The 24,632-nt window shown below is 40.0% G+C and overlaps 1 protein-coding gene across 1 annotated transcript; it reads right to left on the bottom strand.

Moving 5' to 3' along the window:
* Positions 1–2,515: 2,515 nt before the first annotated feature.
* ALKAL1 (ALK and LTK ligand 1) lies at positions 2,516–23,860 on the bottom strand. Its single transcript, XM_004386592.1, has 4 exons — positions 23,623–23,860; positions 5,218–5,271; positions 3,635–3,715; positions 2,516–2,580 (listed from the first exon to the last, which is right to left on the bottom strand). The coding sequence occupies exons 1-4, from the start codon at positions 23,858–23,860 to the stop codon at positions 2,516–2,518; spliced, it is 438 nt and encodes a 145-aa protein (XP_004386649.1).
* Between the last annotated feature and the right edge of the window lie 772 nt (positions 23,861–24,632).

Here is a 24,632-nt window from a genome sequence, read left to right on the forward strand (position 1 = left end):
AAAAGTGTACTTATTAGATAATTATTAGACAAAAATATTACTAAAAATAATATGAAAAAATAATCATTTCTAATTGGTGCTCTCAGATATAACTTGCATAATTTAATGTTTAACTCATATACATAAGGAATATTAGCCATATAATAAAATTATTATATCTAGCAAAAATAAAGTAGAAGAGCGTAATTTTTAAAATTCTAGTTGCAATTTGGCAATTTAAACTTTTTTTTTTAAATTACAAATTACTATATCCCCAGGATCAAATCCAATCTATGACAGGACACAGATAATCCGTTCCTATCATAGAGATAAGTCTCTTGCTTTACTAATCTTATTACACTATAGAATTAGAAGTTTCATCTCTTTCGACATTTGGTATGATTCCAGGCACTGTTTTCTTCAAATTAGATTTACACTCTTGAGAAATGTCTATGGGAGAAAAAGAAGAAAAATATAGATTATGATCTAGTTTTTAACACACTTAAAAATATGTGTGGATTTAACTGTTATATTTTATTTTGCTTAAAGACTCGGTGGACTCTTAATTGACAGTCTAATTCTGATAATATACAGGAGTATGGGAGGGTATTTTTAAAGACTATAAAATTTTATGACAACACCTTAAAGCTTTAAAATAGTAAGATATACCAAATAAATAAATTTGATACTACCTAAATAACTCATAAAATAGTCTTAAAATTTTCTAATATGTAACATCTTAATTATAATATCTTGATAAATAAACAATTAGAAACATTATTACAGACAAGTCCTGTAGAAGGAATCACTAAAACTTTAAGCTCTACAGTGTTAAAGGGGCATATTTATCAGCCCTGTCTTCTATGGATCTAGTCCTGGAAGAATGTAAGTGTGCATACAATATTTTAAATTATAATAACGTATTTTGGGGAGAACTTTTCCAGGTGTTATGTTGTTTTGTTTTGTAATTTAATGTAGACTTGATGGTTTATACAAAATATACCAAAACAAAGAAAGAGATAAATAAAAAATACTGTATTAACTAATTTGGAGATCTATTTCGAAGATTAAATGAAGCAACGCATGTAAAGTACATGGTATATGTGTTTCTATTTTTAAAATATGGCTTGACTTAGGTCATTTCAATATCCAAATACATTTTTTTATTTATTCATGTTTTACAATATTCAAAAATTTTGAGATAGATAGGTTGAGAAGTAATTGATTCAAGTGTCTTCCCACTGAACACTGAAAAGATCTACCTTATTTTCATGATCTAAAAAAATGGAATTTTTTATGTATAAAGTATAAATATGCAAATTTTACAGTGCTAATTATTATTAATTTATAACAATAACTTTTTAAATAAAATAAGAATTGCAACAACAATAAACCAGTTGTCATCACATCAACTCTTAACTCCTGGAGACCCCCATGTGTATCATAGTAGAACTATGCTCCACAGGGTTTTCAATGGCTGATTTTTCAGAAGTAGATTGCTAGGCCTTTCTTTCAAGGTGCCGCTGGGCGGACTGGAGCCTCCACGCTTTTGTTTAGCAGCCAAGCATGTTAATCACTTGGGACTCTAGCAACAACAATAGGTCAGGATTATCTCAGTAATTTTCACAACAAACCTGTGAGATAGGATAAGTAAATCTCCATGCAGTTCTTTTGGGACAGATAGAGTTATGATGGCCAGTTCAAGACATTCAAGAAAATACTTCTAGACTACAGTGACTTCAGGACATTCATTTCCACCCTAATAACTCCAGGAATCAAGGTTTCCTTAAAGGGATTTGTCCGTGGTACTGAAATGCTGTCCAAAATATTACATCATCACTGGAAAAGTTCTTTGCAAAGAAGTGAATAGCTTTCAGGCTTTTGTGTAGATTCTATTTTTGCAAATAAATATTAAAACTTACATGAAGTTTGTTTAGGATTCTACTAATACTTTATTTCACTAGGACTCCTAGGGTAATTTAATCAGAATGGAAACAGTGACTTACCATTTCACCCTGGCAAAATACCCTAGAGCAGATGCTGATTACATTTTCACTATATTTTTTATTCTGTTTTTTCTTCTACTCTTTTAATACCTTCTCTCTGCTCCTTACCTAGATTGCATAAACCAAAGTTTTAAGACCCAGTTTCACTTTTATTATATCTTTAATTGGTTAAGAGAAAGCAGACCTATAAATAATTTGTTCACCTAATATCTCTCTGCCTAGTGTTTCTGCATAACAATAAAATAATACCAAATGTTGAAAATTTAAAAACCACTTAGGCCTGGCAGCACTGCCAAACAGTTGTTTATCTTACTTAATTCAATCACTATTGAGGGCATTTTTAATTAATTCAATAAAACCAGTCTAAGCATTTAGACCAAGCTTTAATACTAAGTAAAAAATCCACAGGTTAAATTCACTAGGTATTGTGAATAGGATCTTCATTACTTTTTATACTGTCCCGAGTTTCTTAAGAAAGTTAGGATATCTATCAAAATAAGAGGAAAAAGCATACTCACAGGTTAAATTTTCTAGGTCTGAGTACACAGTGGGCTCACTGCTAATCTTGTTAACAATCTAGCACACCTTTTGTAGTCTAGGAAAAGCATTTAAAGGTAAAGGTAAATTATGTAAATAGCTACTGTAACTGTGGGGATAATCATGTTAATTATGGTCATTAATTCATAATAACAAGAGCTGTATCTTAACAAGCCCCGAATATATCAAGTGCTTAAGGTGATTTTCTCCTTAATTTTCCTAATAGCACAATGAGGTAGGTGCTATTGAAACAGTCTCAGAGTGTTAAGAATCTTACAGCTAGTAAGCAGTTGGATCCTAAAGCCTGAGCTTTCTCCACCATAGTGTGTTACTAGTGAGCCATTTTCACTTGATTTCAATGTAATTCATTTTCCCCATTCATTAAACACAAGTTGTTTGGAAAAAGTATAACAAATACAACTTATCATTTTGGATAAAATCAAATACTTCTTTAGTTGACCAATCTTGCTAAAAAGAAAATATTTAAAATATATTTCTTTGAAAAAGAAAGTTTAGTTTTAGAAAGTAACTTAAAATTGCTGAGTTACCACACATAATAATGATTTGCACATTTTAAATGACAGCATTTAAATATCAGGTTTGGAATTACTATTAACTTTAGTAATTTAAGTAACCAGAAGAATTCATTAGGGCATCCTTTAAAACACATGCTACTGTTATTCAGAAAAATCCAGCACACATTGCATAAATTATGTGATATAAAAACAATTATTTTAAAATAACTTACAAGTAAACTTTTGACTTATTTTTCACAGTCATCTTTTTTTTTTTCTTTTATATGAGAGAGCACCTTACTTCTGCCAAGGAATTTGAAAAATGATAAAAGGTTCGTCCTGACAAACATTTCAGTCCTTAAGGAAATCTGGCTATTTTCAGATTTGGATATACTCCCAATCAGAATGTGGTTTCATTCCTTATAGTTTCAGTGGCACACACAAACCTTAAGTACCGTCAGTGTTATAAATAACATCTCATACAATGTTTAGTCTATTACTTCCCACCCACAGACATTTGAAGTCTAAAATTGCATGTATTTATTGTTGGACGAAGATTTAAAATAAAATTTAAAAAATCTGCCCCAAGCTACTTACAAGTTGGCATTGAACAATCTCTGGTATTATAATAGAGTCGATGGAAATGTTTGCTACATTCAGCTGAAAATGTGACTGGCCCTATTGGACAGGAAAAGAACGCTTATTATAAACACAGCATTATTTTACAAACAAATTTGCCAGCACTTTATGGATGAAGATAATATAACCGTAGCTATATACACTCTTCTATGCCCTTAAAAGAACTTGCCTGTGAGCTCTCCTCCTACCCCAGACACTGTGGGAAGTAGTGAATTGTAATCTGTAAATAATAATAACCTAAATCCATTCTCAACAGCTCACATAATGGGACCTTCAATTTCAGAACTCTTTAAAAGAGCTAAAAGGGAGAAGCTCTAGGCAGAAAAAAAAATTTCAGTACAGAGTAAATCAAGTGGATGAGAAGAATAAAAAATCCTTGTTTTTACTTTCTGTTCCCCAGTGTTCAAAGGAATTAGTGTTTATATGCAGAGACATTTATTCTGTTGTCAAATTATAGCAATTTGTGTCTTTTTAGTGTCAAGGACTACTCTGGAGTGGACGAGGTCTGGATATTTCCCTTATCTAGCCCTATAATTCCAAGGAAGGCCCCACCTCAACTTCCATCCTCACATCTGGACTCTGCTTTTGATGGAAGTAGCAGAAGTAGGAGACTCCACAGCTATGTTGCTACCAAAGCTCCTGGCAACACTCAACATCGTGAGACTTCTTACACAACCGTTTGATCCTCCTCCCTCCCACAAGTCTTGAACTTAAGTTACAAATGTGGCCCTTGGCTTTGATTAAGTGGAAAACTCATATCTTTCCCAGATTATACGCCTGAGATGTAAGACAGTAAAAGGTAGCTGGGATGATTAGGCAGAGAGAGGCATGGCAACTGTAAATGTGGTGGTGCAGGGTTAAAAATAATTCAGTGATTTTCTAGAACCTGGGGCATAGAATGATGTATAAATGATTCACAAAGATGTGATGAAAAACAAAACAGTGCCATGAAAGATCACTCCATCCACAGTCAAGATGTGGCATATGAAAGTCTATCTCTCCCGTTAAAAATATTTCTGTTGCCCCATTGGCTGTGGATCAATAAATTCCTTAGCATACCATACATATCATTCACAGTATGATTCTAACCTACTTTTCTAGACATATTTTTGCCCAGCAGCCACACTCAGCCCTACCTATACTGGCCATACATTCCATCCACATCATACTACCTATCTCTCCCAAAACCACATTGTGTGCATTCATGACTTGCTCAAAGGATTCTTTTTCACCAGCATGTCTCTCTCATCCTGTGAATACCATTTTCATGCCCTAAAATCTAACTTAAATATTGTGCCTTATCCAATATTTTCCTGAAAGTTCATGGCAAAATTATTTACTTACTGTGTATCCTTAGAACTTTGTTTATATGTCTATTATTTATCAAGATCTGGTTTACGGGTAGTAGTAGTATTTGTCCATCTCCCTGAATGAACTATGAGTTTCTTACAGACATTTATTTCCATATTCCTAGTGCCTAGCAGAATCATTTCCATATAATCTTTTTATTTAATTGAATTACTGGTATATTATATGCTTACCTGTGAAATGCTTTATGAATTTGTCCTTTAAGTTCAAATTTCTTGGGAATATTTCTAAAAAGAAAAAAATCTTTATAACTTATTAAATGCATTTCTATCATTTAAATATATATATACATATATACATGTGTATATATATGTGTGTATATATATATGTATGCATGTTTGTACATTCAAAACAAACGAACAAAAAAAAAACTGGCCAAATAGATAAGTGGTATCTTCAGTGAAGGGTGAGACAGTACAGAATACTGGGGAAAACAGCACAACTTGTACAAGGAAAGGTCATGGAAGCTCCATAGACACATCAAAACTCCCTGAGGGACTGAATTGCTGGGCGGAGGGCTGTGGGGACCATGGTCTCGGGGAACATCTAGCTCAATTGGCATAACACAGTTTATAAAGACAATGTTCTACATTCTACCTTGGTGAGTAGTGTCTGGGGTCTTAAAAGCCTGTGAGCAGCCATCTAAGATACTCCACTGGTCTCATCCCTTCGGGAGCAAAGCAGAGTGAAGAGAACAGGATACAAGGAAAAGATTAGTCCGAAGGACTAATGGACCACGGCTACCAAGGCCTCCATCAGACTGAGTCCAGTACAGCTAGATGGTGCCCGGCTACCACCACTGACTGCTCTGACCAGGATCACAACAGAGGGTTCTGGACAGAGCTGGAGAAGGATGCAGAGCATAATTCTAACTCACACAAAAAAGACCAGGTTTACTGGCCTAAAGGAGACTGGAGAAACCCCGAAAGTATGGCCCCCAGACACCCTTTTAGCTCAGTGGTGAAGTCACTTCCGAGGTTCACCGTTCAGCTGGGGAGTGGACAGCCCTATAAAACCAAATGGGACTAATGAAGCACAGCAGTCCAGGGACAAGGACTAGAAGGCAGAAGGGGCCAGGAAAGCCGGTGATAGGGAACCCAAGGTTGAGTACGGATAGTGTTGGTGTGTTGTGAGGTTGTTAACCATTGTCATAGGGCAACATGTGTACTGTTTAATGAGAAACTGTTTTGTTCTGTAAGCCTTCATCTTGAGTGAGAATAGCAGCACAATTGGAAGGGCATAGTCAATGTCACTGAACTGTGCATGTAGAAATTTTTGAAATGGTGTATCTTTGGCTATGTGTATTTTCACCAAAAAAAAAGGTTGAGAAGTTAGAGTTGACATGTTGTGGGGTTGTTAACCAGTGTCATAAAACAATATGTGTACTACTGTTTCATGAGAAACTATTTGTTCTGTAAGCCTTCACCTGAAGTACAATTAAAAAAAAAAAAAAGAAATGAAGGTCCCCAAAGCTTGACTCCATCCACATCATTAAGGTCGACTCTACTCTGAGGAGGCAGCTCTTCCCTAGTCATCTTCTGAGTGCCTTCCGACCTGGAGGGCTCATCTTCAGCACTATATCAGACAGTGTTTTGCCGCTATTCATAAGGTTGTCACTGGCTAATTCTTTTCAGAAGTAGACTTCGTGGTCCTTCTTCCTAGTCTTTCTTAGTCTGAAAGCTCAGCTGAAACCTGTCCTCCATGGGTGACCCTGCTGGTGTCTGAATACTGGTGGCATAGCTTCCAGCATCACAGCAACACGCAAGCCTCCACAGTATGAAAAACTGACAGACGTGCAGGGGATATACATATATATACATATACATATATATGTATACATATATACCTAAGCCTTACTTATTGACTCTCATTATCTGACGTGTCATATTTACAACAATAGTAAAAAATCTACTATCTGACATACGTCTGGCAGTAATGAACGCCAAGGTGCAAGGCAAGAGTAATGCTGGTAGAGAGGGTTATGGTTATGTGTCAACTTAGCTGAGCCATGGTTCTCAGTGGATTGACAGTTATGTAATGATGTAATTTGGAAGCTGTGTAATGATGTGGTCATCCTCCATTTTTGCATGTTGCGAATTTTCACGTAACGACATGGTCTTTTGCACCTAACCATGTCGATAAGTGAGGAATGGATGTGTATATATATATATATGGGGGGTGTAGTTTGTATGTTTATTTCTGTCTAGGGTGGCTTCCCATCGCTTTTTATCTAGTTATCTCTTACTTATCACTTCAAGTGTCAAAATCACTTCTTCTCCACTCCCTGAATTCTCTGCCTCAGTTAAATCAATGTTACACAGTCCTATATTCCTATGTGATGTTTCTTCTTTGAAATTAAAATTAAAATGTATTAAAAGTATGTTTTTTTGGTGGCCTATATTGAACCCAATTGAGGCTTTAACAAAGAGAAATTTATTCTCTCACAGTCTAGTAGGCTGAAAGTCCAAATCAGGGTGTTAGCTCCAGGGGTAGGCTTTCTCTCTCTATTGACTCTGGAGGAAGGTCCTTGTCATCAGTCTTCCCTGGTCGAGGAACTTCTCAGTGCAGGGACTCTGGGTCCAAAGGACTTGCTAGTCTCCTGGCTCTTGTTTCTTTGTGATACAAGTTTCCCCTGTCTCTCTGCTCCCTTCTCTCTTTTATATCTCAAAGAGATTAGCTCAAGAGACAGTGCAGTCTTGTAGATTGACTCCTGCCTCATTAACGTAATTGCCTCTAATCCTTGCTCATCAATATCATAGAGACAGGATTTACAACACATAGGAAAATCACATCAGATGACAAAATGTGGCCAATCACACAATACTGGGAATCATGGCCTAGCCAAATTGCACATATATTTTTGGGGGACACAGTTCAATCCCTGACAGGGGTTATACTCTTAGTTTCCAATTCCTTAAACGTTTGCCAGCAAACCTTGCCTGTATCAGCAAAGCTCTGTTGAACACTTTGCCCATTATACCAGATGTACAAGACATTGTCTGTGTCCTCAAGAAACCCACAGTGTTGTAGTAGAAACAGACCCTGTTATACTAAACAGATGTAATCATTGCTTTTATACAAGTTATGAAATGTCTTATGGGGGAAGTAGAAGAGGGGATAATTTATTTAAAATATTTAATTCTTTACAAACTTTAGAGTCATCACTGTGCCAAGTTTTACAGATTAAAATCATGGCCAAAAATACTATTGGAAATGGAATAATGTGTAAAGTCTTTGAAGATGCTTTGACCATAGCCCACGCTTGTGCTTATCTTTCAGAAAGGGCCAGCAGGGCTACCTTGCCACAGGGAGTCTTCTCACATGGAGTCTTGACACCAAAGAATCCAAGTGCTGTGGTTGGTTCCAAAGTGTAGTGGTGACTGCTTTCTGAGTTATGGGGAAAGACCCATGTTCAGGTTGGAATATTATTGAAGAGAGCATGAAAATGTTTATATAAAGAAATAGTTCCATGTTCACTGCTGCTTTATTTTTCTGGACTAGTTTAGGTGTTTGCGAAGTACAGGTGTTTATGGTCAAATGAGGGGGCTAGGTCAGTCTATCCCAGAGGCCCCCTCCTCACCATGATGAGATGAGGTCAGAGGTAAGCTGCCTATGGGGAAGAGGAACCTTACATATATTACAACCTCTTCAGTTTCTAGCATGCATAGGGCCGTGAGAATTCCACCTCTCCAATCCCAAGACTCAGTCTTCCCTGCCTGTAGCACAGGCAATGTGGTGGCTCAGGTGTACTATGGGAAGGATGACAACGTTCACTTCCTCATTGTATCTGTGTTATGTTTGACACAAGAAGTTAATGTACAATAACACAATTATAAGTCAAAGTGTGTAAAAGGTTAAGAATTCTGCCAACAAACATTGAAGCTCAAGTACCAAAATTTGTTTTTTTATGCTCCTAAATGGTTTTTATAATTTGCGTATGCTCCCACATGGTTTTTATAAATTGCATTTTCTGGATAGTGTATTTTAGTGAGTACAAGGTGAAGTCTGAGATGCAGTTAGAATTTTTATTATGTTCTATGTGCAGAGTATCATGATCTGAAGTATGTTTTAGTTTGTTTGCTCTGGCTGCTTTGGCAAGAATGCATTATAGGAAGGAGAAGACCAGTTTTCAGGCTGTTGCAAAAGTATAGTAAAAAAAAAAAAGTAGGATAGTTTGACTAAACTTGTATTAATGTAAGTAGACAGAAGTGGATGGGATTGGGATAATTTTTTGGAGGTGAACTATACAAAACTAACTAATGAATTGAGTGTAGTGGTGAGGGAAGAAGGAAGTCAAGCATCATTCTTGATCTTTGGCATGCACAAAGGGTAAATAGTGATACCATTATTGAGACTGGGGAACCTGAGGGAGAAACAGGTATGAGGCAGTGGGGAAATCTAAGCTCCAGTTCTGACTATGCTGCTTGTAAGAATCTGTAGGTATTCTAAAGCCACAGAGCAAGCTGTTAGCTGTAGTGGAGTTCTGGAGCCCCAGGGCATGGTCAGGGCTGCAGAACAGAGTTGGGAATAGTGCACAAACCACCACGAATTCATGTGTTTAGTGCTTATAATTACAGCATGTTTGTAAGGACATGTATGCTTGTACATACATTGTGGTTCTTAGGTGCTGTTGAGTTGGTTCTGACTCCTAGTGACCCTATGTACAACAGAACGAAACACTGCCCGGTCCTGTGCCATCCTCACAATTGTTGTGCTTGAGCCCATTGTTGCAGCCACTGTGTCAGTCCATCTCATTAAGGATCTTCCTCTTTTTTGCTGACCCTCTACTTTACCAAGCATGATGTCCTTCTTCAGGGACTAGTTCCTCCGGATAACATGTCCAAAATATGTGAGACATAGTCTTGCCATCCTTGCTTCTGAGGAGCGTTCTGGCTGTGTTTCTTCCAAGACAGATTTGTTCGTTCTTTTGGCAGGTTTTTTGTTTTTGTTTTTTGCCAGAATAGTTTTTTTATTTTTATTTTTTATTGTACTTCAGGTGAAGGCTTACAGAACAAATAGTTTCTCATGAAACAGTAGTACACATATTGTTTTATGACACTGGTTAACAACCCCACAACATGTCAACTCTAACTTCTCAACCTTTTTTTTTGGTGAAAATACACATAGCCAAAGATACACCATTTCAAAAATTTCTACATGCACAGTTCAGTGACATTGACTATGCCCTTCCAATTGTGCTGCTATTCTCACTCAAGATGAAGGCTTACAGAACAAAACAGTTTCTCATTAAACAGTACACATGTTGCCCTATGACAATGGTTAACAACCTCACAACACACCAACACTATCCTTACTCAACCTTGGGTTCCCTATCACCGGCTTTCCTGGCCCCTTCTGCCTTCTAGTCCTTGTCCCTGGACTGCTGTGCTTCATTAGTCCCATTTGGTTTTATAGGGCTGTCCACTCCCCAGCTGAACGGTGAACCTCGGAAGTGACTTCACCACTGAGCTAAAAGGGTGTCTGGGGGCCATACTTTCGGGGTTTCTCCAGTCTCCTTTAGGCCAGTAAACCTGGTCTTTTTTTGTGTGAGTTAGAATTATGCTCTGCATCCTTCTCCAGCTCTGTCCAGAACCCTCTGTTGTGATCCTGGTCAGAGCAGTCAGTGGTGGTAGCCGGGCACCATCTAGCTGTACTGGACTCAGTCCAGTGGAGGCCTTGGTAGCTGTGGACCATTAGTCCTTCGGACTAATTTTTTCCTTGTATCCTGTTCTCTTCAGGGATGAGACCACTGGAGTATCTTAGATGGCCGCTCACAGGCTTTTAAGACCCCAGACACTACTCACCAAGGTAGAATGTAGAACATTGTGTTTATAAACTGTGTTATGCCAGTTGAGCTACATGTTCCCCGTGACCATGGGAGGACCTTCATTTCTGATGTGAAACTACTCAAAATGAGAAGTAACAGCTGCAAACATCCATTAATAATAAGAATGTGGAATGTATGAAGTATGAATCTAGGATAACTGGAAATCGTCAAAAATGAAATGGAATGCATAAACATTGATATCCTAGGCATCAGTGATCTGAAATGAACTGGTTTTGGCCATTTTTAATCGGACAATCATACAGTCTACTATGCTGAGAATGACAACTTGAAGAGGAATGGCATTGCATTCATCGTCAAAAAGAACATTTCAAGATCTATCCTGAAGTACAATGCTGTCAGTGATAGGATAATATCCATATGCCTACAAGGAAGACGAGTTAATAAGACTATTATTCAAATTTACCCACCAACTACTAAGGCCAAAGATGAAGAAATTGAAGATTTTTACCAGCTTCTGCAGTCTGAAATTGAGCAAACATGCAATCAGGATGCATTGATAATTACTGGTGATTGGGATGTGAAAATTGGAAACAAACAAGGATCAGTAGTTGGAAAATATGGCCTTGGTGACAGAAACAATGCCTGAGGTCGCATGATAGAATTTTGCAAGACCAACAATTTCTTCATTGCAAATACCTTTTTTCACCAACATAAACCATGATTATATACACGGATCTCGCCAGATGGAATACACAGGAATCAAATCAACTACATCTGTGGAAAGAGATGATGGAAAAGCTCAAAATCATCAGTTAGAACAAGGCCAGGGGTCGAGTGCAGAACAGACCATCAATTGCTCATACTTAAGTTCAAGCTGAAACTGAAGAAAATTAGAACAAGTCCACAAGAGCCAAAGTACAACCTTGAGTATATCCCACCTGAATTTAGAGACCATCTCAAGAATAGATTTGACACATTGAACACTAATGACTGAAGATCAGATGAGTTGTGGAATGATATTAAGGACATCATATGTGAAGCAAGCAAGAGGTCATTAAAAAGACAGGAAAACAGGAAAGAAAGAAAAGACCAAAATGGATGTCAGAAGAGACTCTGAAACTTGCTCTTGAATGTCAAGTAGCAAAGGAAGAAATGATGACATAAAAGAACTGAACAGAAGATTTCAAAGGGTGCCTTGAGAAGACAAAGTAAAGTGTTATAATGACACATGCAAAGAACTGGAGATAGAAAACCAAAAGGGAAGAACACTCTCAGCATTTCTCAGGCTGAAAGAACTAAAGAAAAAATTCAAGCCTCGAGTTGCACCACTGGAGGATCCTAAGGGAAAAATTTTAACGCAGAAGCATCAAAAGCAAATAGAAGGAATACAAAGAGTCACCATACTAAAAAGAATTGGCCGACGTTCAACCATTTCAAGAGGTTGCATATGATCAGGAACCGAAGGTACCAAAGGAAGAAGCCCAAGCTGCGCTGAAGGCACTGGCGAAAAAACAAGGCTCCAGATATTGACAGTATATCAATTGAGAGGTTTCAACAAATGGATGCAGCTCTGGAAGTGCTCACTCATCTATGCCAAGAAATTTGGAAGACAGCTACCTGGCTAAACGACTGGAAGAGATCCATATTTATACCTATTCCCAAGAAAGGTGATCCCACCGAATGCGAAAATTATTAAACAATATCATTAATATCACACACAAGTAAAATTTTGCTGAAGATAACTCAAAAGCGGCTGCAGCAATATATCGACAGGGAACTGCCAGAAATTCAAGCAGGATTCAGAAGCGGATGTGGAACCAGGGATATCACTGCTGATGTCAGATGGGTCCTGGCTGAAAACAAAGAGTATCGGAAACATGTTACCTGTGTTTTATTGACTATGCAAAGACATTTGACTGTGTGGATTGTAACAGATTATGGATAACATTGTGAAGAATGGGAATTCCAGAACACTTAATTGTGCTCATGAGGAACCTGTACATAGACCAAGAGGCAGTTGTTTGAACAGAGCAAGGGAATATTGTGCGGTTTAAAGTCAGGAAAAGGTGTGCATCAGGATTGTATCCTTTTACCAAACCTATTCAATCTGAATTCTGAGCAAATAATCCAAGAAGCTGGACTATATGAAGAATGGGGCATCAGGATGGGTGCATTAACAACCTGCATTATGCAGATGACACAACCTTGCTTGCTGAAAGTGAAGAGGACTTGAAGCACTTACTGGTGAAGATCAAAGACCACAGCCTTCAGTATGGATTACACCTCACCATAAAGAAAACAAAAATCCTCACAAATGGATCAATAAGCAACATCATGATAAACAGGGAAAAGATTGAAGTTGTCATGGATTTCATTCTACTTGGATCCACAATCAACACCCATGGAACCAGCAGTCAAGGAATCAAAAGCCACATTGCATTGGACAAATCTGCCGCAACAGACCTCTTTAAGGTGTTGAAAAGCAAAGATGTCACCTTGAAGACTATAGTGCGCTTGACCTAAGCCATGGTATTTTCAATCGCATCATATGCATGCGAAAGCTGGACAATGAATAAGGAAGACCGAAGAAGAAATGACGCTTTTGAATTTTGGTGTTGGTGAAGAATATTGAACATACCATGGACTGCCAAAAGAACGAACAAATCTGTCTCAGAAGAAGTACAACCAGAATGCTCCTTAGCAGCAAGGATGGCGAGACTACATCTTAAACCTTTGGACATGTTGTCAGGAGGGATCAGTCCCTGGAGAAGGACATCATCTTTGGTAAAGTACAGGGTCAGCGAAAAAGAGGAAGACCCTCTGTGAGATGGACGGACACAGTGGCTGCAACAATGGGTTCAAGAATAACAACGATTTTGAGCATGGCGCGGGACCTGGCAGTGTTTCATTCTGTGGTACACAGGGTCGCTATGAGTCAGAACCAACTCGACGGCACCTAACAACATATGTACACACACACACACACACACGCACACCATATTTTTATGCAAGTAACATGCACCTGCATTTGTTCGCTCTGGCTGCTTTGTCAAGAATGCACCTGTGTTTGTTTGCTGGCCGCGCCCTCTTCCCATGAGGTACTTTTTGTGTGCACTATGCTAATTTTTTTACAGCAACATGTGGAAGAGGATTGGCGTGGTGGTGCTTGTAAGGGTGTCTTGCAGGGGAAGGGTGTAGCCGGTAAACAAATTTAAAAAGTGCATGGTATTTGAGTAAAAATATGGTGCGTGTATATATATATATACACACACACATATATATGTTGTTGTTAGGTGCCGTCAAGTAGTTTTTGACTCACAGCACCCTATGTACAACAGAATGAAATATATATGTGTGTGTATATACCCCTGAAAACAAAAAACCTCACAACTAGACCAATAAGGAACATCATGATAAATGGAGAAAATATTAAAGTTGTTAAGGATTTCATTTTACTTGGATCCACAATCAACGCCCATGGAAGCAGTAGTCAAGAAATCAAATGATGTATTTCATTGGGCAAATCTGCTACAAAAGACCTCTTTAAAGTGTTAAAAAGCGAAGATGTCACTTTGAGGACTGAAGTGTGCCTGAGCCAAGGCATGGTATTTTCAATCGCTCATATGCATGGGAAAGCTGGACATTGAATAAAGAAGACCAAAGAAGAATTGATGCATTTGAATTATGGTGTTAGTGAAGAATACTGAATATACCACGGACTGCTAGAAGAACAAACAAATCTGTCTTGGAAGAAGTACAGCCAGAATGCTCCTTAGAAGGGAGGATGGAGAGACTTCGTCTCACATACTTTGGACATGTTATCAGGAGGAACCAGTCCCTGGAGAAGGACATCATGCTTCGTAAAGCAGAGAGTCAATTTGATGGATTGACACAATGGCTGCAACAATGAGCTCAAACATAGCAATGATTGTTAGGATGGTGCAGGACCGGGCAGTGTTTCGTTCTGTTGTACATAGGGTCACTATGAGTAGGAATAGTCTCAGGTTAGCACCTAACAACAACAACATATGGCCCTGAAGGGAGAAGGACTACAGTGTGTTCAAGTACCTGAGAAATTTCCAGGGTAGCTGAAGGAGAGAGACGGTGAAGGAGAGTGGCATGAGATGAGGCTGCAGACACAGATAGGTTGAAATCACAAGAGCCTCATGGGCCTTCATGAATTTTATACTTAATTCTATATGCAATGGGAAGTCAAATAGTTTTAGGCAAGAGAATAACATAGTCAAAATTCATTTTTAAAGATCATTATGCCTAATATATGGAGCGGCAAAACAGATGCAGAGAGACAAGTAAAAAGGTTTACAGAGAGGTAACTGTATTTCTACTGAATAGCGCTGGCCTGCGCAGGGGTTATGAGACATTGGTGTTTTCAGTGGTAGAATCTTCACCCTTAATACAGGAGACCCAGGTTCAATTCCCAGCCAGTGCACCTTATGTACAGCCACCACCCACCTGTAAGAGAAGGCCTGCATGTTGCTATAATGCCAAAAAGGTTTCAGCAGAGCTTCCAGACTACGATGAACTACAAAGAAAGGCCTGGTGATCTACTTCTGACTATCAGTCATTTAAAACCCTATGGATCACAATGGTCTAATCCAAAACTGATCATGAGGATGGCACAGGACTGGGCAGGATTTCACTCCATTGTGAGGCAGCTAACAACAATAACCATATTCGGGGGTTGGCAAACTACGGTCCACCAGCCTAATCCAGCCCTAACCTTAATTTTGTACATAAAGTTGTATTGGGACACTGCCACACACATTCTTTTAGATATTGTCTATGGTTGCTTTTGAGCTACAGTGGCTAAGTTGAGCAGTTGCAAGTCCTTTCTCATAACTTACATACAGAATATGTACAGATGTGTTGTGCCTTAAAGAAAGGCAATATAGGGAAATCTTAATTGCTTTCACAATAATTTATCAAAAAGTATTTTAAATAATGAGTTATCCAAGAATATTTAAAATATGACTTAGAAAATTTCAATGTGTTCACAATTTTTACATAAAATAAATTTAATATAAGGTTAAATAATACCTTGTGAAAGAAATCAGTCAATTTGGCCAATACAAGTGGTTAAGACCCACATGCAAAGAATATTCTTACTAGAAAAACTTCTCAAAATATAAAATATTTTTTAAAAACTACTCACTCTGGGTTATTTATATTGTTTAAAATTGTTGTAGTAATATTATTTAAATATTTTTCTGATAATCTAAATAGCTTTTGAAAAAAATGACCATCATTCAAAATTATTATTTACTTCATTCTTCTCTCACCCACAGATTGCTTCAAAAATCAGAATTCACATCCTTAAACTAAAAGCAGAATGTTTTGAAGATCTCAACTGCTCTCAAGAGTGACAGGATTCTTTTTTTAATACATTTTTTATTTTAGAGCATTTTTATATTTACAAAAACATTGTGAAAATACTACAGGAAGTTCCCATACAATCTGTCCCCAGTTTCCCAATTATTATGTTACATTAGTGGGGTACATTTGTTATAATTAATGAACAAATATTGATATATCATTATTAACTAAAATCCATACTTTATTCAGATTTCCTTAGTTTTTACCTAATGTCCTTTTTCTGTCCCAGGATCCCATCCAGAATACCACATTGTCTTTAGCTGTCATGTCTCCTTAGGCACCTCTTGGTGGGATGGTTTCTCAGACTTTACTTCTTTTTCCTCACTGACAGTTTTGAGGGGTACTGGTAAGGTATTTTGTAGAATGTCCCTCAATTGGAGTTTGATATTTTTTTCTCATGAGTAGATTGGAGTTATAGGTTTTTGGAAGGAAATGTACCATTTTCATCACATCATATCAAAGGTGCATATTATCAGCATGACATATTACTGTTGATGTTGACCTTAATCACTTGGTTGAGGGCGTGTTTGTCAGGTTTATCCACAATAAAGCTACTCTCTTGTTCCGCCTTTCCATGCTGTCGTCTTTGGAAGGAAGTCACTGTGTTAAGCCCACACTTACAGAGTAGGGAGTTATGTTCCACCTCCTTGAGTGGGGAGTATCTACATAAATTATTTAGAAATCCTCTGCACGGGACATTTGTCTCTTCTCCCCCATTTATCTATTCATTCAATCATTTATTTACATCAGTATGGACTCATGGATATTTCTTCTATACTTTGGGTTATAATCCAATACTACTTTATTTATTTTGTTACTCAAAGTGTTTCAGCTTTGGCCATTGGGAGCTCTTTCAGTTGGCTCCTGTGCCCCTCTGACATACCTCCATTTTTGTGTATTTTTCTCGTTGTTGTCATTGTTACTGTTTTCTATTTTGAGCACTTCCTTACTCTCTGACACTACAAGATCCTCCAGGTTCATCTTGTATATTTCCTGCCCCAGTCCTACAATTTATCCATTTTTGTCAAAAACTCCAGTTCCTTTTATTAGAGCATGGTGTTTGAACCCAAGATCTAAGCACTAGGCATGCTCATTGCTGCTGGGGTGTGGTTGCTTCTAGGCTCTCTCAACTGACACAGCAAGGAAATATATGTGTATCTGAGTGACATGATTTGTAATACACCCAGTGTTTGAATTCTAAAATAGTACTGTGGCTTTACGGAATGTATTTTTGGAATGTACAGTATCTCTAATATGTCACTGCTGATATTACAAAGGTCACATGCAAACTGTTTTGAATGATCTGAGCTCAAATATAGTCATATTGAATCACACTGGATATTCATTGAGCACTGTATCCTCTCCTAAAACTCACAGTCACACTTTGCCTTCTCAACCAAACCAAAATTCCGTGTCAAACCAGGCACAGAATGTCTCCAGTTTCCTCTTCTATAAACTGAGGTAGACAAATAATCTCTAAACTCCCTTCCAAGTTCTATGTTACAAAATATTATGACAAAATTTTAACATTATATTGTATGTTTACCAAAGAACAAAATATTAAATAAGTCCAGAGAACCTGAAAAAATGTAAAATTATGTTGCAAAATAGATTTCTTTCTGGTTTTAAACAACAGGTCAGTTCAGGCTTAGGTTAAACTTTAGCTATTCCATTTGTAGATTGATTTCATGAAAATGATTTATTCAGTTTTTGTTTTAATCCAGTTAATCCCTTGCCTAGATTTTATATTATCATTTTCATAGACACTAAAAAAGACAATATCTTTATAAAAATGATAAGAGAAAACATTTCAAAAATAAGTAGATGTACAGCATTCTACATTGTGATAAAATTCTATGTGCAGTCTGTCATTGAGAATGACAACCAAATGACAGTAGATTAAGACTGACAGAAAATGAAAGATCCAACTCTATTATAATGTTCTTACTGGATGAGGCAGCTACAGGCCCTATCACCAAACTGAGCCACTGGAAAACCCCTAGAGGGCTGTTAATCCAGTAGTAAATTCACAGTATCCTAGAAACACAGTCCTCAAGAAGTAAAAGCTTGCCTTTACTGAGATCAGAAATAAAGGACAAAGAGCCAGTTGAAAACAGAAGCATGGGTTCACTTAGAGAAAGGCGGAGTCTGAGATTCCTGCAGTAGAGACATTCAGCATGGAGTGGATATATGAATTTAAAAAACAAGAAAGAGAACGGGGAAGGAGATAAATATTTTGGAATCAGAGGCGCAAATGTTTACGTCCTTGACTACTAGTCAAAGGTTGGCAGTTCAAACTCACCCAGAGGCACCTTGGAAGACAGGCTTGGTGATCTGCTTCCAAAAGATCACTGCCTTGAAAACCCTTGGAGCAGTTCTATTCTACACACATGGGGTTGCCATGAGTCAGAATCAATGCAACAGCCACTAACAACAACAGCATAGAAGCAATAGTAAAACTAGAAAGCGTGTAGAAATACGCAAGAGAATACTTAGAATGAAAAACATTCATGGACCAAGAATAAACCCTGGGGTACACAACATTAAAAGGTGGCAGAAGCAGACTTGTTCAGGGAGAGAAGGAATGACCAGAGACGTAAGAGAACAGAGTAAAAATAATCGTGGAGATATAGGATCACTTGAAAGGACAGGGAGAGGTCAATAAGGAGTGGTCAACAGCAGCAAAGCATCTAGAAGCCAAGTAAGAGAAAGGATGGGTGAGTGCAGGGAGAAGCTGCAGCAGAGGCAGCAGAGACAGATGATGGAGGACTGGAGCACAGGGGAAAGAGGTGAAGGAGTTCGGATTGTATCCCGTGGGTGTTGGTAGACACTGGAAGAAACCTAATCCCATCTATGTTATATCTTTTGGCAATATTGTGGAAAATGGTTACATGAAAGCTTGTATCACTCCTTGTAATCTTCTGGAATAATTTTAAACTTTTTCTAAATATGTTGCTTCCTATATGAGGCAAAGGGGTTTTGTGCACAGTAAGAGCTTTCTAATATATTTCAAACTACCCAACCATCAACATTACTGTGTAATTACTACCTAATAGCCATATCTTAAAGTTCTACCAAACTAATTTTAAATATTTAATTAGAATAAGTACTCACAGGAAAGATTTTTCCTAAGAACCAAATATAATGGCTTTAGAACACTTGACTGATAAAGGTAACAGTGAGTGAGAGTAGAACTGTGCTCCATAGAGTTCCCAATTACTGATGTTTTGGAAGTAGATCACCAGGCCTTTCCTGCAGGTGCCTTTGGGTGTACTCAAACCTTCAATCTTTCAGCTTGCACTACCCAGGGACTTGGTAGGCTATAGGGTATTAAAAATTGAGCAATCCTGGGTCCCCCACTTATAGGGGTTACATTCAGACAAATATAATATCAACCTTATGTGAGATAAACATGATGAGCACTCTAGGGAAAGGAGAAAAATGCTGTTTCTACACAAAGGAGAAAAAAATTGTATTAATTACTGAATGAGACAACTTGATTCAAAAGACTAATGGTAATTCCAAGTAAACCACATTTTAATAACATTTTAATGTTATTAATATGTAAAACAGTACACATTTTCAAACATGATATTTAAATAGTTTAGCTAGTATCTCCTGACTATATATGCTTATAGATGTAAAATTAGAATTAGAAGTATAACAAATGCCTAAGTCCAAACAAGAACAATCTCCAGAACAGCCACCTTCCACTTCTGTGGTGTCTCTACAGCAGTAGATCCAGGAAGGAGATGCTGAGACACCAAGCCCCATTTGTATGTCCTTCTACACTGCAACAAAGTGCTTAGAAACCAGCTTTGAAACACATTAGAGTTCATTTCCAGCAATGAAACTGAAGGTCAAAGAAAAAAAATCAACGTGGAAAAGGAATTTAGAAAATCCTAGCTTCCAAAGGCAATACGTGATTGAAAATTAGTCCCCTAGGATTGTGCCATTCCAGAGAGAGACGGATATAGGGTCTTTCTTTGAAAATGTGATCAGTTAACCAGGTCATATCAGAGCAGAGTGGATCTTAATCCCTTCTGAGTGATATCTTATAAAAGGGGAAAACAGACAGGGAGGCAGAGTCACACAAGAGGAGGACAGACGCCATGTGAAGCTGCATCTGCAAGCCAAGGAGCGCAAAGAGATGCCTGGGGTGACCAAAACTGGAAGAGACCAGGAAAGCTCTTCCCCTAGAGCAGACAAATAGAACATGGCCCTACTGACATCCTGATTTCAAACTCTTCACCTCCAGAACGGTGAGACAATAAATTTCTGTTCTTTACAGCCATACACTTTGCGGTAGGAAGCCAAGATATCAAGCAACAGGGCATGATTCTGAAGCTTTCTGAACAGAATTTCTCTACTTAGCAGCTAGACAAAGGTACTCCTGCAAATAGGCAACAATCAGCACCCAGAAACCCTGTGAATGGGCAAAGCTTCAATCATATAAGTCAGCCTGGGCTACTCATACAGTGTGTATGCGATCACACAGCTAGTGACCATATCCAACATGTGACAGCATTTGTGAGATGATAGCCAAATATACTTAGTGGGAACTCTTACATAAACTTTCCATCTTGACATTGTCCCATGCTAACAGTTTTCATTAAACAAATAGTTTCAAGTAACTCTGCAAATAAAAGATTTTTAAAAAAGTACTAATTTGTACTTTCTCCTTGGTGATATGCAATGTATCAAAACATTATTTTTAATAAAGTGATACTCGTGAAGAATGTGCCTCTTAGTCAAGTAGATACAAGAGACCAAAGGGGCGGCTTCTGTCCAGAGGTGAGATGGGAACGCAGAGAGAGTTAGGAGCTGGTTGAATGTTCATGGGGAATCAGGGGCGGAGGGGAGGAGTATGCTGTTGCAGAACAGGGTGAGCGGTTGGTGTCTCATAACAATGTATGTGAAAAAAAAAAAAATTCTGTATGGGAGACTAACTTGAAATGTAAACTTCATTTAATTATAACAATAAACAAAAAACCATTATTTTTATTATTCATGTGGAAGAAATTATTACTCACTAGTTATGACTGGCTATGTGGGCAGACATAACAGCAATAGAGAGAATTTGGGTTGTACAAATAAAATTCCACTATTACACAAGCCCCAGCAATGCTCAATTATATCAGGGTTCTTTTTTTTTACGTTTTCTCAGACCTGTGGAGTATTTGCAAAGTGAATTTAAGATTTAGATATTCACGAACAAGGAAATAACTGCAAAGACATCACAAAGGAAGAGGACCTAGAAGGATAGACAGAATTTCAACAGGCAAAAACGAGAGAAGGCACATTCCAGAAGTTAGAAAGGCCTCTGCTCAGACCTTGTATTCTCATATCCTTTTTGCTCCATTATGCATGTACTAGAGTTTCTATTCACAATCTAACATGTCCCTGTGATAAGCCACCCTTTCTCCCTATGTTACTAAAAGTACAGGAACCAAAAGACAAGACATTCACAAATAGCTACAGAAAGCAATGGGCTTTGAGGGTGACCACAGATTACATTCAGTCAGGCTAGACTGTTCTTTTTTTTTTTAAACTTTGGATTCTTGCCACTTTTAACTTTTTAATACAATAGTCTGTTCTCTCCCCTATAATTCACTTCTGTAAGTTTTCACTATCTTTTAACCAAAGAAAAAGGATGTTAAACTTAAATGAAACAGAAGGTCTGAATTAATGTGTTACCGTAAATGTTTCTGTAGTTTGAGACTTCTTTTCACTTGCTTTACATTCCAAAGTGACGTTTTCATTCCCTGAGATAAATATCTGAGCTAATTTTAAGTCAAATTGTATCATCAGCATGGCACCATCATCCCCCGACGCTGTGACCCCACCAGCAAGCCTGCCCTTCCTGCTATTCTGCACTGATAGCCTGGCCTGGGAAGCCCTGCCCCCCTCCTGACACTCAGTCCTCCCAGGTGGGCTTCCGGGAGGAGCCCCACTGCCCTCTGCTCTCCCCTTGTTGCTGCCCTCCTCACTGGGGCAGGATGTCTTGTTCACTGAGGCTTACCTGTGTCTGCCGGCCTCCCTTCTTCTTCTGTACCCAGATCCCCTGGGATGTGCACTCCTTAGCACAGACACCTAGCTGTCTGCTTCTCTAGGAACTCCTGAGCCCACCACGTGACAAATGGCCCACAATAGGTATTTAATAAAAGTTTTTGAGTGAATAGTGTATGTATGTTTATATCATGACTCCATGAAAGAAAAATACTAGGAAATCCCCGTTTGTTTTCTTAGAAGTGAAAACTGAGGCAAAAGTGGCCTTAAGAGCCATGGGAGAGTAAGGCCTACCAGGCCTTCCATGTACCTTCCTGGCCCTGGTCTTCATCCCTCACAAGCCAGGTGTGTGCAGCAGGCCTGGCCCCTGGAGAGGGCCCTCTGCTCCCAGCTAGGCCCTGCCCCCTACCACCTCCCTCTACCGTTTGTGCAGACATAGTGAATTGGCTTCTCTCTTCTGTCCTCACCCTTTCTTCTCTGTTCCTGCATCCCTCGCACTCCCCAGCCAACAGCCCAGCTGCCTCTCAGTCCTGCTTTTGCCTAGGTCACAGGACCTCTCTGCCTTGGGGATGAGAGTCTGATTCTCTATGTTGGTAACATTTTCTTCCCCCCTTCTCCTTCCTCCCACTCTTCTTAGGCATCTAAGTAGCCAGGAACCTAGAGAGCATAGCTGACTTTGGAGCCATTGGAAACAGTTTTGACTGCTAAACCGACCTAGGAGGGTCTTGTTAACCCAAAACGGCCTGCTTCAAGTTCGAATGTTAATCCACAAAAACCCGGTGGCCAGCTTGAATGGGGGAAGGGAAGGAACCGCTACTTAGTGGGTGCAGGTGTTCTAAGTCTGTGATTTTGTTTAATTTTCACAACCCCAGGGAGTTACAGAACGAGGTGCTGACAGATAACGGGAATAACTTGCCTACTAACTTGTCAGGTCGGAACTCCAAACCAGCTCTTTCTGCTGCTCTAGCTGCCTCCCGCCAAAGAAACCTCAACACGTGGGAAATTGAGGTTGCCTTTGGTTTCTTTGGATCCCTGGTGGTGCAGTGATTAAGAGCTATGGCAAGCTATGGCTGTTGACCAAAGGGTTGGCGGTTCAAATTCACCAGCCTCTCCTTGGAAACCCTATTGGGCAGTTCTACTTTGTCCTATAGGGTCGCTATGAGTTGGAATCGACTGGACCGCAGTGGGTTTGGTTTGGTTTGGTTTTTTTTTTTCTTTTTTCTTTATGAGATGGAGGTTTTAGGTGACTTTGAAGTCTCAACAATAGTAAATCGAATACACCCATTACCTCTTTTCATGAGAGCCTGGAATCTGCTGCGCAATTAGGACTTCCAGAAAGACCCGATGAGCCAGGCACCGAGGTCGGCCCTGCAGGCTGGGGTCTTACCTGCGCTGCGGACGGCGCGGAGAGCCAGGGTGGCCCGGGCCTGCGGACGCAGCAAGAGCCCGAGGCCCACGCGGGCGGTGTCTGCTGTCGTGGACCGGATGGGCGACGGCTTCGGCTCCTTGTCTGCGGCACTCGCTACGCTGCGTCCCCGGCGCGCTGCGTGGGCGCCAGGCAGGGACAGGGCCAGCGCCAGCAGGAGGAGCACCGGCAGCAGGGGGCGGCCGCGAGCTGGGGGCATGGTCCGTGGCCTGCAGAGAGGGGGGATGCAGGCGGACGGTGGGCGCAGAGTGCAGGAGCCGGGCCGGGGACCACGGCCCGTGGTCCGAGTCGTGAATGTCCTCCTGAAGGAGGAGCCCTCCCGAAGTCCCGCGCCCTCGTCCTGGAGACTCAAAGGGCGTCGGGGTTTGGACCGAACAGCGTGTAGCCCTGTGTGCCCTGAACGAGGTAGGGGGCGGGAGGGGGCGCCGGGGAGCGAGCGGGGAGCGCAGGGCGCAGGAACTGCCCCACCCGGGTCCGGGGGCCGCGGCACACAGCCCTCGCGGGCATCTCCAGCGCCACCGCGGCTTGCCCGCCGCCCGGGACCTCGGAAGGTCAGCGCTGGGCTCTACGGCCCACAAGGTCTCCGGCTCAGCTTAATGTTGGCGGCTTCTCACGAAGCCCTTCCCCGAGCTCCTGGACATGGTGGCTAGTGCGTCCCTGTCGCGGTTCTTTCTAGCGCGCGGCGGGAGCCAGCCCTGTTACCGCAGTCTACCCTCCCGGGGTCGGTTCCTCACCGCGCCCTTTCCGCCCCAGTCCGCGTCTAGCGACATCGCGCCTGTCTCTCCACGCGCCGCGCCCCTGCCGGGCTAGGTAAGCAGAGCTACCTCTGGGTCTGCACCGAAGACAGCAGCGCCGGGACTCCAAGCATGGTCCCCAGAGGCGATCAGTTGGAGAGTTAACCTTCTCCTATTGAAACGCCTCGCTGGGCTTGGGCGAGGCTGCAGGTCCGGCTTCCGCCGCCGGCCCCCACC

Source organism: Trichechus manatus, unplaced genomic scaffold (assembly GCF_000243295.1).
Source record: "Trichechus manatus latirostris isolate Lorelei unplaced genomic scaffold, TriManLat1.0 scaffold00169, whole genome shotgun sequence".
NCBI classification, from domain to species: Eukaryota; Metazoa; Chordata; class Mammalia; order Sirenia; family Trichechidae; genus Trichechus; species Trichechus manatus.